At 33.6% G+C, this 16,445-nt stretch overlaps 1 protein-coding gene and 1 non-coding gene across 3 annotated transcripts; one reads left to right on the forward strand and one right to left on the reverse strand.

The window, feature by feature from the left end:
• The first annotated feature begins 5,472 nt into the window (after positions 1–5,472).
• LOC129893636 (U6 spliceosomal RNA) lies at positions 5,473–5,575 on the forward strand. Its single transcript, XR_008767529.1, has one exon. It is a non-coding gene; the product is annotated as a U6 spliceosomal RNA (small nuclear RNA).
• A 1,889-nt stretch (positions 5,576–7,464) lies between these two features.
• LOC129891951 (OBERON-like protein) lies at positions 7,465–12,853 on the reverse strand. 2 transcript variants are annotated; one of them, XM_055967454.1, is made up of 3 exons: positions 12,700–12,853; positions 10,857–11,968; positions 7,465–8,224 (listed from the first exon to the last, which is right to left on the reverse strand). In XM_055967454.1, exons 2-3 carry the CDS (start codon positions 11,932–11,934, stop codon positions 7,662–7,664), a joined length of 1,641 nt encoding a protein of 546 aa, XP_055823429.1. In that variant the 5' UTR covers positions 11,935–11,968; positions 12,700–12,853; the 3' UTR covers positions 7,465–7,661. The 2 variants fall into 2 exon arrangements, with proteins under 2 accessions (XP_055823429.1, XP_055823430.1); XM_055967455.1 differs by having other exon boundaries at positions 10,857–11,953; positions 12,700–12,820.
• Positions 12,854–16,445: the final 3,592 nt, after the last annotated feature.

Here is a 16,445-nt window from a genome sequence, read left to right on the forward strand (position 1 = left end):
ACCTAGAGTGCAAGTTCAGTGAGACACCTCAAGAGGTTGGCGCGGAAGTTAGGCTCGGGGACCAAGCCATCCAAAAGAGGAGTAGTTTTAAGTACCTTGGTTCTATCATGCAAGACAGCGGAGAGATCGACGAGGATGTCACACACCGTATTGGGGCAGGATGGATGAAATGGAGGCTTGCCTCCGGTGTGTTATGTGACAAGAAGGTGCCACCACAACTTAAGGTCAAGTTCTACAAAGTGGTCGTTAGGCCAGCTATGTTATATGGGGCAGAGTGTTGGCCAGTTAAGGTCTCCCACGTGCAAAAGATGAAGGTTGCCGAGATGAGAATGTTGAGATGGATGTGTGGGCATACCAGGAGTGACAGGATTAGAAATGAGGCTATTCGAGAAAAGGTAGGAGTGGCCTCGGTAGAAGACAAGATGCGGGAAACGCGATTGAGATGGTTTGGACATGTGAAGAGGAGAGTCCCAGAGGCACCAGTGCGGAGATGTGAGAGGCTGGCCATGGATGGTTTCAGAAGAGGTAGGGGTAGGCCGAAGAAATATTGGGGAGAGGTGATCAGACAGGACATGGCGCATTTACGACTTACCGAGGACATGACCCTGGATAGGAGGGTGTGGAGGACACACATTAGGGTAGAGGGCTAGTACATATTGGTTCTATTCTCCCTTATTCGTAGGCGTATTAACGCACTATGATTTCTTGTACTCTGCTGTATGTTATTTATGGTATTTATGTTATTATCCAATAATAATATCTACTGTTTTTTGTGCTTTGATTATACTATTGTTTGGACCGTTTTCGTTATCTACTTATTTACTCTAATATTCTTGTCTGACCTTGTTCTATGTTTTTATTGAGCCGAGGGTCTTTCGGAAACAGCCGTCCTACATTGGTAGGAGTCAGGTCTGCGTACACTCTACCCTCCCCAGACCCTACGATGTGGGATTTCACTGGATTGTTGTTGTTGTTGTATATTTTAATACACTTATAATACATTGTGTCAATTTCTTATCAAACAAGTATAATATATTTTAAAACACTTATAATACATTTATATTGCATGCATAATTCACTTTTAATACATGACAGATATATCATAATATTGCTATAAATGATAATAAATAAAAAACATTGTTAAAATCAGTAATTATTTACTAAAAAGTATTTTTTCTAGTAATTTTTCCAAATTAAATTCAATGTTATTAATAAGATATATAATGAATAATAAAAAAAAGTGGATTAGACCACTTCAACTGAATTCATTACTTTCATCTCTCGTAATATTATCATAATTAAAAGGACAATTTACATTATTTAGCTTTAATTTTGTTGACAAAACTCTTTTTTTATTGAAATAACCTTTACTCTTCCACTTGCTTTTCGTTCAAAAGGTGAGTATTTCAATGATCTTATTTATGTCATTTCTCTTGATACGAGTCAAAAGACGACTTTTGAGGGTTAATTAGAATCCTCTTGCGCCATATGTATTGAGATTGTTTGAGAGCATGGTCCGTACCCAATAAAAAAAAGAGCATAAGAAGAATTCGATAATGATCGATTTTTAAAGGGCCTTAAAAAAGAGGCTTATAACTAGGAAGATGAAGAGATAACATTTGAAAATTTTATATTTATTCGCTCCGCTTGTAAAGTGGTATCAAAAAAATTAATCTTCAATAAAGGTAAAAGATCACTCATAAAAGCAAGCTTTCTTTTATATTTGACACCAGGGGCGGACCTACCTTACGCCGAGGGGGTTCATCCGAACTCCCTTCGGCGAAAAATTATACTATTTATATATGGTTAAAATAATTTTTTATGTATATAAAGTAGATGTCGAACCCCCTTCGACTAGTTCGTGTGTCTAGTTATTTAAATTTTGAACCCCCTTATTTAAAATCCTGGGTCCGCCACTGTTTGACACCATACCACATAATTTTATTTGCCTTCAGTTGGTTGGCTATCGAAACTTCCACCTTGTTGGTGAGGGCTCGATTATCCACCTCGTAAAGGAACAAAAATATGAAGTATCAATATTATCATTAAGCCCCTGTTCTACAAGAAAATTACCAACACCATCAAGTTCCTAAATATACCCAAAATCGTTTTATTTCACATAGATAAGTAGATAACTGAAAAAATATCATACTTATTCACATATCCATTAATAAAATATTATCTAAATTAGGATATTTTGCTTAATTAAAATGGGAGAAAACGAGTTTTCCTTTTTCCTTTCTGTAATAATTTTTTTTCGTACAATAACTATTACGTATTTAATTTCATAGAAAAGTGCAAATAGTAGTTTTGACACTTGACTTCTTCAATATTTTCTTTGATTTATTCAAGAAAAAAATGGCAATTTCAAGTGTTCTTAGGTCCGTTTAGACATAATTTCATAATTTGCAATCAGATTAATTTAAAGTTGAATATCTCTATTGCTATTGATTGTCGTGATTTGGGATCATACAATATATTTGAGATCCTATTGATGTTTAGACCAAACTATTAGCAATAGAGATATTTTTAAATTAAACTATTGACTGCAATTTAGGCCAAACTATTAATCGATTACATTTTTATTTAATTTCACCTAGTTTAAAAACATATTTTTTTTATCCTTTTCCGATAAAAAAAATACTCTATTAATTCGATCAAACATATATAATTAAATCGAACGAATCATGGATCCTAAGTTTAGGGGCCCCTTTTACATTGTTAAATGTAGCATTCATGTATATTTTAAAGTCAAGAAGAAAAGAAGCAATTAGTTTTAAGACATTCGAGCACACACCAATACTTTTTAACTTGTAACCTTTCTTTGTGGAATTGTCACTTTCAACCTGTACATTGACAACCATGCACACGGTTTGGACATGTTGAAGTCACACCTACTAGTTGCTCATAAATCATCAAGTAAACTTAGGCAATACAAAATTTTATGATAGCACTAATTTTTTCGATTCGGCGGTTCAATCTGTGGTTTAATAAGATCCATCCATTTAGCAGCACCTTAAAATGTCATAATTTTTAAAGTTAAGTGTTACGTTCACACGAGAAACAGACTTATGGTAGATACCTAATTAAGTTTCTTAAGGACTACTAGTTAGATCGAGTCAACTACATATAATTGAAGACTCAGGCACACTTCCTTATACTTTTCCTAAATGACGTCAAAACATTTTTTAACTGATGGAAGAACTGATAATAAACACAAAGTCATTCATTTAACTTTATATTTGGTCGAATAAATGCTTAGTCAATTTCACACATCTAATGAAAAAGTCCTGTTCCCTGCTTAAATCATATTTATAGGTGTATTTGGAGGAATTTCTATTAATTTCAATCGAACTCAATACTTTCAAATCAGACTACCTATATATATGTTCAAAGAGTTTGTTAATTAAATTATATATACACATTATTATAATGAATTTTTATATTATCAGATTATCTTTATCTATTGTAATGGGTAATATTTTTTTTATTTTTAAATTTATTAATCTCATATTTAACTGTAGATATCTTTTGCACGACTTAATACTGTTAAAAAGATCTTTATATATTAAGGAGACAAAACCCATTTTGCATGGTGGATTGCCTTCTTCATGTGATTCTATCGTTTAATTATTAATTACATCATAAAACAAGATTTATTTATTTTGTCAATAATTAAGTGCCCATATTTTCTAATTTGCTAAATATCTCCTTCATCTTTAATCAGAATTCTCGGATTCGAGTTTTTCAAGGTGTGGAGTTGCATTTATTAGGGAGCGCTTTATCTCCTAATATGAGATTTTTCGGTTCCAATTTAGATTTAGTCGGACTCCAATGCGCTTATCTGTCTGATGTATCACCAATATTTTATTTTTGATCCCCTAATTTTAAGATAAAATATTAATTGGCCCATTTTGGGAGATTCCTAATTCTAAATGTTGATTTTGTATGACAGCCGGCAGGCACCTAATACCAAACATAACGAACAAAATTTTTACTGATTTTTTGATTGATAAGAAATTAATAATAAGTCTTGAAGATCTGTTGAGTATATATAAACTATAAATATAAATATAAATATACCTGCTGGGAGTTATAAAGGTTAGTTACTAACTTTTTCTAGAATTTAAAATTGAATACTTAAATCTTTTACTTTAGAATTAATAAAAATGTATCAAGGCAATTTGGAAGGGCGAAAGTATCGTGATGTGCAATATTTAGGCGTTGGGGGATTTTATTTTGGAGCATAAGTTTAAGAAAACTTCTTTTAAATCAAAATTACTAAACAAGTCTTTAATTTAATACTCAGAAAACACAAAATTTAGCATGTTATTTGTAACGGTCCGTCCGCTAGTGATATTGTCTGCTTTGGACCTAGGTCCGTATGACTTTAAAACGCGTCACTAGTATGTAAAGCTTGCTTACTTATATGCACAACATCTCTCTTGTGTTTTGCCGATGTAAGACTTCTTATCTTAAACTGGGGTGTCACATACACCCCCTCTATGGACACATCGTCTTCGGTGAGGTTTGTCCCACCACATGAGATTTGTTTAGGCTCAGCACTGAGGTTTGCCCCGCTTTATTGGAATTTGCCTAATCTCAGTTGAACTCTAGTCCACATCGACAAGGCTGACACAGAAGTAGCTTTGATACCATTTGTAACAACCCCTACACTAGTGATATTGTCCGTTTTGGACCTAGGTCCGCACGACTTTAAAACGCGTTACCAATAAATAAGGCCCGCTTACTTATATACATACACAACATTTTTCCTTTGTTTTGCCAATGTAAAACTTCTTATCTTAAATTTTGATGTCACGTTATTAAATTCTAAAAAGTTACAAAAAACTTTAAATTAAAAAAATATTTTTATTCTTTTCCTTAATTCTTACTCTTTTGTAGCATTCACTCGAAGGAATATTCCAAATGGATTAATAGCAAAATATAATATAATTTAAAGATAGAAAAGCACAAAAAATGAAATGAGAAATATTACGTAAGCAAGTGGTTGTTGGAAAAAAAACACAATTGTTAGGAGAAGGAGACAAAATGTCAAATCAAAACTCGTAGTATAATAGTGGAGAGATAAAGCATGGAAACATTAAGTTTGTTTTTATTCACCTAACAATTTCTCTTGTACCCTTCTTTCTTTACATTTCATTTTCACAAGCTGTCTCTTTGTCTTAAATCTTCTTTGACTTGACCTTAACTAAAACAAATTTAATGACTATTTATATCTCTTTATTTTCATGTTTTTTTCCTTCTTAAAACTTTCTAAGTTTGTGAAGTAGTTGGAATTTTCTGTCAAAGACATATTGGTCCAAGTTTATTGTTGTTGCATCTACTTTATTTTTGAAGTTGGAAACGAAGGTGGAGTAGAATATAAAGTTTATAGAGTTTTGAATATGTTATTTAATTCATAGCTTGTTTTAGTTAAAATATTCATATATGTAACCAAATTAAGGCTTCATTCCTTTGGGGACATCCGAAAAAGTTGGAATAATATAGAGAAGATTAGCATAATCCCTGCGCAAGAATGACATGCACAAATTGAGAAAATAGTCCAAATTTTTAAGAAAATCTTAATAGCTCAATTAATTGATTATTTGAACTTTAACCTTGTTGACGAGAATTCAATTCCCACCTTGCTAATCCCCTACCCCCAATTTTTGGCACAAATAAATTCCAAAAAACAAATCTAAGGTTTCTTTTTCTTTTTGCCAAAACATTTACAAACTGCCTCTATCATAAAGAAATCCATGCATCTTACATATTGTATCTTTGAAGACTAGAAAACATAAAAGCAAAAGAAAATGATTTTTTTTTCTTTTTTGACTGGAGGAGGTAAAAAGAAACATAAGATCCCATGTTAAGAATTACATCAGCTCACTTCACAAAAGTTTAACATGTATAATAGAAAGAAAGAAAAAAAAACACCCAAAAAAGGGAACAGTCATTCCATATCTTATGGCCATGAGGAAACAAATAAATATAAATCTTACTTAAATTGGATGACCATTTCATTTATAAGTTTTAGATGACATGGTTATATTAGTCAAATCTAAAATTTGAATATTATGATTCGAGTTTAGAATTCTACTATAATTTACTTGATTTATTAGGTTTGAAATATATTAGTTATCTTTATTTAATGAATTTTTCACCATATATACAAAGTTTGAATCAAAAGTTACTGCAATTAAAATAAGACTTGTATAGATAAGAATATCTCATAAATTGAGATATTTCATAAGATTACCTATCAATCTTCTATATGAGATAAAATAATTGTGGGACAACTTAATATTTTTAATTAAACACGAAATAAAATAATCACATATTTTATTTTAAAATTATTATTCTTATCCCACAAATAATCACATATTTTATTTTAAAATTATTATTCTTATCCCACCGATCAAACGACTAAGTTGAAAGGAAAAAGTAGCATTGTTGAATGTCGGTTTGTTTGTTTGGGATAGTTTACTGCCGAAAATAAGTCCTTCATTCTTAATTAGAAGTTTTAAGTTTACCTCCCGAATATCAATTCACCTTTAACAGGAGTACTTTACCCCCCTCAAAATGAGACTTCGATGCGATCAAAGCGAATCCAAACACTGAATGGAAAAAAAAATGCTTTTCTGGGTGGTGTTGTGACTTGTAACTAATGGAGTACTATGCTAATATAAGAATAATGTATTTTTAGTCTTATCCTATATTCTAATAAATGTCTCAGACATCTGTAGCCTGTGGTAGCCCCCAGTCCTATTCTCAATAATGTAGTTGATCAGTATTATTGTCAAAAAAAAATTGATGAATTAATTTCTTTTATTTAGTTCATGGAAAAGAAGAACATGTCAATTGGATTCTATCGAACCTACAACTTACAGTATGCATCTGCTCCTGGTCAAACTAATGACACAGCATTTCGAATTTTTTCCATCTGACTCGAATTGTACGTTTGGTGTGATACATACATGTAGGGTTGTTTTGCAGTAGCAAGTTCGCTGCAACATAATGAATCACAACTACTATGCATGTGGTTGGAAAGGGTTTGGTCTACTATGCATATGGTTGGAAAGGGTTTGGTCTTAATTTGTACGCCCATTAACAGACCCCGTCATTGACTTGAGATCTTCCACACACCATATGTTGGACAATCCTGTCCAACGATGACGTAGATTACACAAATTGGGTTCACAAAGGTTAGTTCAGTAGATTAAATTGTGTTCAGAATGAGTATGATCTTATTATATGTTAGACGTTAAGAAAAATCACGTGTATACATAGTTCAAAACGAAAAATAATGAGTTTAGTCAACCTCACAGAATCTGCCCTAGATAAGATTTGCATGTAATCCAGGGAAAACTTTGCATGAATCCTAGACTTTTTAATGCTTCTTGTCAGTCTTGAGTTGATACTATATTGTTTCTGGCAACAGTCAGTTGATCAAATCAATGATATAATGGTACTTTTAGTCGATTTCATAAATTAATTCGACCAATAAAAGGAAATAATAAATTTATACAAGGTTTTAGGGCGTCATCTTGCCAATGTCTTATTTAAAGAAATAAGTTAAGATGACACAAACCATGAACAAAGATCAGGCAACTTACAAAGATGTTCATTTGGCTGGTTGTTTCTGGCTTTACTGGGAGTTAAACACTCTTTAGGATCTCTTGTATTTTTGAGTAAAGTTCTTGTGAAGTGTCACCGATGTCATTGCCTTGTGATGAACGAGAACTCTGATCTTGAAGTTTAATCTTCTCGAAAAGGAATTGCTTCTCAGCTTCAGCCTCGCTAAGACGTTGTTTAAGGTAACTGCTGGCATAGTCTTCTTCTGATTTCCCTGATTTTGCAAGAGCAATCCTCTGCAACCTGTCAGCTTCTCGTCTTGCCTCATCCGCCTTTAGCTGGAACATATCTGCTTCTGCTTCTTTAAGCCTAGCAATGCTCTCTAATTCATCTATCTGTAGCCTTTTTCGCTGCCTCTCCAGTTTAAGTTCTGAAACTTCTTTAGCTTTTTCCTCCAGTTCATGATCACAAGTCTCGAGAGCTTGGCGAGCTTTCTTTAGCATCCTCATTTTTTCATCAGCCACTATTCCCATTGTCTGCACTGCTTCTTGTACCACTGCAGCAATTCGGTTGCATGCCTCCTGGGGTGGAATCATCCTTCCATTATTTCCAGCCTCTAAGCTCCGTGATGAGTCCATCTCAAGCTCTTCATAAAAATGTGCACATAAATCAATAATATTCAGAATAGTTCTTCCAAGAAACAAATGAAGAGACAAGAAGAAATTATGCCATGCATTTTAGGCTTATTCTCTTTTAAGCTTTATAAGATCAGGGTGACAGCATGATGAGTAAATGAGAAAATGAAAAAGATGCAGAAAAGGGCCATCCATCCGAGAAGAATGAACTTCGTCTTATCAGATAAAAAGAGGCCTCCCACATAAACCTTAATCTTTCCATGCCTTGTATGCAGCACTTTCCACACTTGTGAATTGTCTACATGCATGTATTAAATCTGGTCAATCTTTCCATGCCTTGCATGGAGCACTTTCCACATTTGTGAATTGTCTACATGCATGTATTAAATCTGGTCAATCTTTCCCCTGCTTCCACCAAAACTTGGCAGGAAAATACATGACGGAAAATGATGGAATCCCCAAATTTTTCTCTTGTTCCTACAAATAAAGACCAACCTTTATCTCTTTAGCCTTAGAAAATGGGATGCATGTGGATCATGAAAGGGAAAGTTAGGATAGTGTAGAAGCTCAAAGACCTCCACAGGGGAACCAAACACTAAAAAGGGACTTCGCTACCGAGGAGGAAAAAAAGGAACCGACAGTAAAGGAGACAGGAGAAAGTAATTCTAATGAGGTGGAAATAGAACCTTCAAACTCCTAAGCAAGCTGTTGATGGTGACACACATTTCTAGTAGTACAAATGAAAATCACTTCTTTTGGCCTTTTTGCAGGAAAATTTCTCACACTAATTTTTTGGAAAGACAACCTAAGAAAGAGATAAATTGGACATAGTGACTAGTGAGGACTGAGGACAGAGTTGCAAGGGAAATTGGAGTTTGAGATCACCAAGAATCAAAAAAATGATAAGCATGAACCACGGGTGGCAAGGAGGCAGGCAGCAGTTTCTCTTTAGGGATGATATAAATCTTTTTGCCGTTCCTCCTGGAACTTTTATTGAATCTACAACATCTTAACATCTCGGTTAATTCTATTTTTCAAGCTAATACATGTCAACAGATTAATCACCCAAATCAAAACAAAAAGGAAAAACAAGTCACACATCAGATTGCTCTCTCCTTAACCTATTGTGAAGTATGGAATTTGGTTTCCCTCATCTATTGCACCAAAACTAGAGCTCAGCCAAGGGATGCTCATGTAAGGGATGGTTGATACTTTAGCAGAAAATATGGAGTACTAAACACATATTCAAGGACAGATTCAAATTTACAATACTGAAGCTGAAGAAAATAACAGCAGATACGAGAGGAGAAGAAAAAAGACGGAAGAAGGATGCTTGAAGAGGAGTTAACCAAAAATATAAAGTCAGGATGTTATAATCTGTAAAACTACATAGATTAAGAAAGAAAGCAAATTTAGTCATTCCATTTGAGACACTTCACAATTAAACACAAGTGTGTTCATCTGCTATACACTTAAAACTTTTGTTGAGCTTGGATTGGAATATGTGACAGGAATCAGTCGTCTTCTTTGGCACGCAGGCTACTCTTGCTTTTGCTGCGATCATATGAAAAATATATTCATTTGAAACACTGAAATCTAGAAAGCGATACCTCTTATTTCTTATATCTCTCAACGTTGTATGGGACCTTCACATCATGACATGCTGAACTCACACACTCGCACATTTACACCAGGAGGACAGGGTCCTCCATGTTTGTATTGTTTCTTCTCCCTATTGATAAAATATAATTTTCTCCATAGAAAAATATACTCCCTCCGTTTCAATTTGATAGGTTGGTTTTGACTTGGCACGGAGATAAAGAAAGTAAAGAAGACTTTTGAATTTTGTGGTCTCAAATTAAAGATATGGAGAATGTACCAAAAAGCCATTTAAACTTGTGGTCTTGAACATGTCTATGTGAAAAGTTAGAATTAAAGAGTTGCCAAAAATAGAAAGAGATATTCTTTTTGAAACGGACTAAAAAAGAAAGTAAGACATTGAAACAGAGGGAGAACAAAGATGCACAGATAAACATAATGTGAGAAACATAGGAGGGGCACAGGGATCTTTTATGTATCAAACCTTTCTTTGATCTCTGCCAACCCCTTAACATGAGCAAGAGCTTATCTGATTCAAAGATTATAGGCTCAAAATCATGTCATGAGCTATTGTTACATGTTTCACCCCATGTTACCTAGACTAAAGTGAAAATATTTGATACAGCTTGAGCTCAAAAACATATCAATCACCCAACTACGCTTCCGCATGTTTTAGCAGTTTTGAATGCTTTTGAAGGATACTTATGGGGGTAAACATGTCACCAAGAAGATGTAGGATACATTTACAGTGAGGAAAAATGAAGACTTGCACAGCTCAAGTGTCAAAACATGAATGTGACAACATTAAACTACCATCAAGCACCACTTCTATGAATTCAGGGTCTCGCAATCCCCTTATGATGGAAAGTAAATCGTTCAAGGGCAATTTTCTCCATGGCTGAGATTTTTGTCATTGTTTCTAACTTCTCATAGGAGAACCAAATGCTTTTTAGGTTCAATGCCAACCACATGATGGATTCTACCTTTTTATGCATACATTTCTACTAAGTGCAGGAGCAATAGAGTACAAGATACAAGACCTACCTTGGAGAAAAGTTAATATAATCCTGCAAGCTGTTGTCTCTTCCACTCCACCCTTCAGTTTTTCTATGAGCTCCTCAGACTTCCAAAAGAGCTGCCTCCCTCTTGTGTTATCACTCAGTCGAAAGATTTTACTTACAACAGTTAGTTCTCTTATCAATGATTCCCCATTCCAGGTAGGTGCACATTGTTGAAATACATCTTTCACCCAACCAAAAAGCTCAGAAGAGAGATTGCATGCTCTACACCTGAACTGCATTTCAGCAGACCCCAACCCATTCACGGGAGAAGGACCTGTTCCAATTTGTTTATCACGAATTGCACAATCCGTGTGAGTCCAATGAGCACAGGAGTCACAACCAATCCACCGACATGTATTCACTTCAAAATCAAATTTGTTACAGATTACACACATGCAGAGGCTGCAGAATCCCTTTCGGTTGGTGCATATCTCACAGTGGCAATCTTCCGCAGGCAACTGGCTTTGGCATGCTATATTCCGACATCTCTTGTATACAAAAACCTCGATCAGGGCAGTCTGAGAAAGATTCATACTATGATGCAGGAAAAATTGAATTCCACTATTAATAGCGACAAGAATTTCCAGCTGAACTCGATGAGCTTTAATCAATGTCTTTGCAGTCAAATCAGACCTAGTCTGGACAAGTCTCTGTAAAAACAAAAGTTCATCTCTTTGCTGAGGACCGCCATTCCCTTCAAGCATCCCTCGAAGCCTACCCTTTATCTCTTCTAAATACTCATTGGGGAGCAAATACATTTTTTCAGATATTATATCCACTTGTTCTCTAGCAATATCAAGAAGAGAAACCTTATTTGCACTAGCAGGCCTGTGAATCAGAGACTGTTCATAATAACCATCCTCAGCTTTCTGATTCTCAAGCTTCACTTGAGTAGTAGCATCAATAACAGGCCATGTATACCTTGAACTAGCACTCTCAGCAGGTGATTCACGATTCTGATCAGAGTTCATTCTGGGATCATGATTATCAGTTGATGCTCTGGCGTCTGAAGAGGCAAGAAATAAGGACGGAGGCAACCCGCTGGGACGTGGAGGCAGCATATTTGATAAAGGTTGACAACTGATATATTACAACCTGAAAAACCATGTCAAATAAACACCGAAGTAATGACAATGTAAAATCGCGAGAAATGGATGAAACTCATTCAATAGCAGCATCTCACACTAAACCTCTTAAAAAGCACAAACAACACCCAGACATCACACTGCAGATACTTCTAACTCAATTTCCTTCTTTTCAGTACCATTTTATATCATTGTAAACATGTAACAATTCAGGGGGCGGAGCTACAATACTAGGTATGTGTTCGGAAAAACCCAGTACCTTTTGCTTAGACGCTGTATTTGGATTAGGAAATCCACAAAATACATAAAATATTTAGTTGTGAACTCAATAACTAAAACAAATTACGGTTTCGGCTGCTAGTCAAAACCCATAAACTTCAAATCTTAACTCCGCCTTTAAGTAGCATGACGCCTATTTACACTATATATTCCTAAAGATGAAAACTTTATGAAGATTAGACATGTTTCTCCAGCCAAAAATATGAGAAATCGATTACCCACAATTATTTCATGAGATAAATCAAACCAGAAAAATATCTGAATCAACTATAATTTCTTTCAATTATTATGTCACTAAAATGAATTTCAAGAACACCCAAGTAGTTAATGGCTTATGGGTCATTCTAAATTCTCATAAAAGACGAATAAAAATGAAAATCAATTTGAATACCCCCAAAGAAAAGGGGGGAAAACGAAATATTTCTAGTTTCAGTGAAATATAAATGAAAGCTTTCAACTTACAGATTCAAACGCCCATTTTCTGTAGAGAATTTGAGCCTTCAAATACAGATTTCTGAAACAAAAAGATTCTTCTCTTTCCCTTACCTTTGCTGGCAAAAGAATGAGAAAAGTCAACTGCACGACGACCAAGAACCGGAAGACCGCGGTCTGACATCGTTTTGGCCGGTCCGAGCCTATTAAGCCGGTATTTTTTCTCCATTTCCTTTTGGTTTTTATTGTTCGGAAAAGGATTAAAATTATCCTTTAACTATTTGAAGTAAAGCACATATATCCTTAAATTATATACTGACTTAAAAATACCCTTTCTTTTATACTATTGGCTCAAAAATACTCTTCACGTCATACTATTGACTCACTTCTACACCTTCGTTTGACGAAATGAAATGTGACATCTCATGTATATTAATTTACGCCACGTAAGATTTCCACTTAAGCACCCCACCCCACCCACCCATCAATTAAAAGACCCAAATTCACTCATTAAAAGACCCAAATCCATCCTTGACTCTCGTATTTATGATTTCCTTGACTCCCGTAGTTATGCTTGCCACAATTAATTTGCAGTAGTTTTTAAGCAAATTATTAATTGGCTATTTAATTTGCTAAACTATATTTTATCCAGTAGACATAGCTAACAAAGGGTGATAGGTTTAATTTTTTAAAATGACAATCAAGCAAATGTGGTGCTTTTCTAGGAAGAAGATGGTGCGGTTGAGCCTGGAGTGAATTGCAGAGCAACATAATCGTAAGTTCAACGTGATCAATAAATACTTGGGAAGTAGCTGAAGTGTTCTTCCTAAAGTCAGGACAACAAGCAGGGATGTCTGACTGCTGCAAATAGTTATGGGAGTTTTTTAAAATTTGTTGCAAATTAATTGTTATAGCCATAACTACGGGAGTCAAGAAAATCATAACTACGGGAGTCAAGGATGGGTTTGGGTCTTTTAATTGATAGGGTGTGGTGGGGTGCTTATGCGGGGATCCTATGTGGCGTAAATTAATACACATGAGATGTCACATTTCATTTCGTCAAAGAAAGGGGTAGAGTGAGCCAATACTAGACGTGAAGGGTATTTTTGAGCCAATAAGGCAATAATATAACGTGAAGGATATTTTTGAGCCAGAATATAATTTAAGAATATATGTGATCTATTTCAAATAGTTGAATGATAGTTTTAACATTTTTCCGTTTATTGTTAGAAAGACCTAAACTATGGTGAGAATTGTGTGGGGTCTAGTAATTTCCTTTTTCATATTATTTACCCCTTTTTTCTTATTACTTGATAAAAAAAAAAAGTTAAAACATAACATGTGTATATACACGTTTACATTTGTAATAACATCTTATTTTATTTGATTCATCCAAACTCAAATCAATTGCACCTCATCAGAGGGGTAACTACGCATTATTTTGATGTGTAATTGAAATTTTTATCACAGTTGAAATGTGTTTCTATGCCTTATTCCTTTATTTTATCTTATACTTTTGAGTTACTCCTATCTCTCACTAATAACAAAAACAAATTACATTATATTTCTCTTTATTATTACCTTAATAAAATAAAGTTTCAATGTAAAATTGATTAACTTCATGTATCAAAACTTAAAAGGAAAAAAGTTCAAATTTGGTCATTCACTTTAAGTTATGATAAAAATTACTATAAATTGTTGTTAGCAACACCATTTTCTATATTGAAACAACCACGGGATTCACCAATCATATTTTATTCATTTTGAGTTTGTTTGAAATTGTTCCATTCTCGACCAAATGAATGATTTAGAATTTTAAACCCTACAAATCATTAAGGTTCTTAGCATCAAACTTATTATATTTTTAAATTAAAGAAAAAGTCAAAAATCCCCTAAATTATGAAAAATTGAACAAAAATACCCTCCATGTGATTTTTGGCCCAAAATTGGCCGGATTATTAGAATTAGGACAAAAATGATCTTCTTGTTAGCAAAATAAAGAAAAATATGTCCTTATCTCATTAAGGACCTCCAAGTTTGATGTATCCCCTATCACATTTAAGACTGGGCACCGGATCAGAATGGGATCGTTTGACCGGATTGTTGACTGATATCGGAATGAACCGGATAGAAATTATCGGGATGAAAATTCGGTCCCGTTCCGTCCCATTATATACCGAAATAGTACAGGGACGGATCGGAATGGATCGAAATGGGATGGGATGAGATAAATGGCATGACACGTAAAACTATTAAAAAATTATTGTTTAGTTTTTTAGAGTTAAAGAATACAAATATTTTGAATAATTGAATTACGATTTACGAAATATGAATGAATATTTCTTTCTAAGTTTATCTTTAAGTTTTAAAAATTTTAAAGTTTATTTGTAACTTGTAAGTTAAGTACTTAAGTTTATTAAAGTATTTTATTTTCTAAATTTTTCAATTTATAAGTTTGTTTGTAAGTTTTAAAAAAAATTGTAAATTAATTTATAAGTTTGAAACTTTAGTTAACTTAAGTTTTTTAAAGTTATTTTTTTCTATGTTTTTGAATTTATGAATTATGAATTTACATTATAAGTTATAACTAATAACTTGTAATTTAAGACTTTAAGAAATAAACAAAAAAGAAATGCATTAAATAAAAGTATAAAATAAGGATAAGAATTAAAAATCAATCTAATTTATTTGAATTCGTATTACAATTTACAACTATTAGTAGAGTGTCTAATTTTCACAACCACCTTCTAGGAAGGGTTCTATTTCAATTAAGCCTCAAATGTAATACTTACCTATAAATTTTTGTTCTAACTCATCTAAAGATAGATCGTTATCAACATCCGGTCTTGATAAATTTTGTTGACGGTCTTGAAGTTCCATGCCATCATCACTATCACATCCATCGACTGAATCTAAGAAAACTTCATGTTGGCTGCTTAACTTTGGAAGTCCTTGATTTCTTCGGTCGGAGTTGATTCAATCTCTAAACAATCCTGATATCTCCAAATTTTCTTCTGCTAATGAATATCTATGGTCTCCAATTTGAAATCTTGTCGTGCTAAAAGCTGCCTTCGAAGCTATTGATAATCCTTGAATAGCTAGTATGTCCTTCACCATCCTTCTAAATTTTGAAAATTGAGTGCCACGAGCCCTCCACCAATTCAATAGTTGCGGTATGCCTTCCTCATTCGTAATATTATCTGAACCCTTTTCAAGATATTTAACAAATTCACATTTATTAGAAGAATCAAGACCAAATTTATGTTGCATTCTACCATGGGCACCTACTTTAGGCGTAGAAGTTTGAGGATTTTCAGTGTTATCTAAGGAACAATATTTATCATACATTTCCTTAGCAAGTAATTTAATGTTATTTTGACACGTTACCAATTTTAATTTTTCATCTGGTTGAATATCTAAATTTTGATAAATGCATTCAACTAAAGCTTTTGCACCATGTTCTTTATATTCAGGGTTAAAAAGAATTGTAGTTAAATAAATTTGGGGATAGAAAAAAATAATATTTTTTTTTTAATCATAGCTTCAATAGCATCTTTAAATAATTCATTTGTTTAATATTCAGCAAAGAGAGTTGAAATCTCACATACATGTATTAAAATTTCAGAAATAGTAGATTAATACATTCCGGAAAAAACTTTAGTAGCATCATAAAATGCTTTCAAAAATTTTCTAAGTTCATTTACTTCTTTCCAATTACTATCATTAAGTTTAAAATCAGGATAAGCATTATGAGCATTAAATTACATAGTAATAGG

This window comes from Solanum dulcamara, chromosome 6, assembly GCF_947179165.1.
Source record: "Solanum dulcamara chromosome 6, daSolDulc1.2, whole genome shotgun sequence".
Lineage (NCBI taxonomy): Eukaryota > Viridiplantae > Streptophyta > Magnoliopsida > Solanales > Solanaceae > Solanum > Solanum dulcamara.

What these genes read in the sequence shown, in the direction of transcription:
- LOC129891951 (XM_055967454.1), bottom strand. Translation starts at nt 11,934, where the DNA reads ATGCTGCCTCCACGTCCCAGCGGGTTGCCTCCGTCCTTATTTCTTGCC. An exon ending in TATATTAACTTTTCTCCAAG is followed by an intron (nt 8,225 to 10,856) that starts GTAGGTCTTGTA and finishes ATTTTTATGAAG; the next exon opens with AGCTTGAGATGGACTCATCA.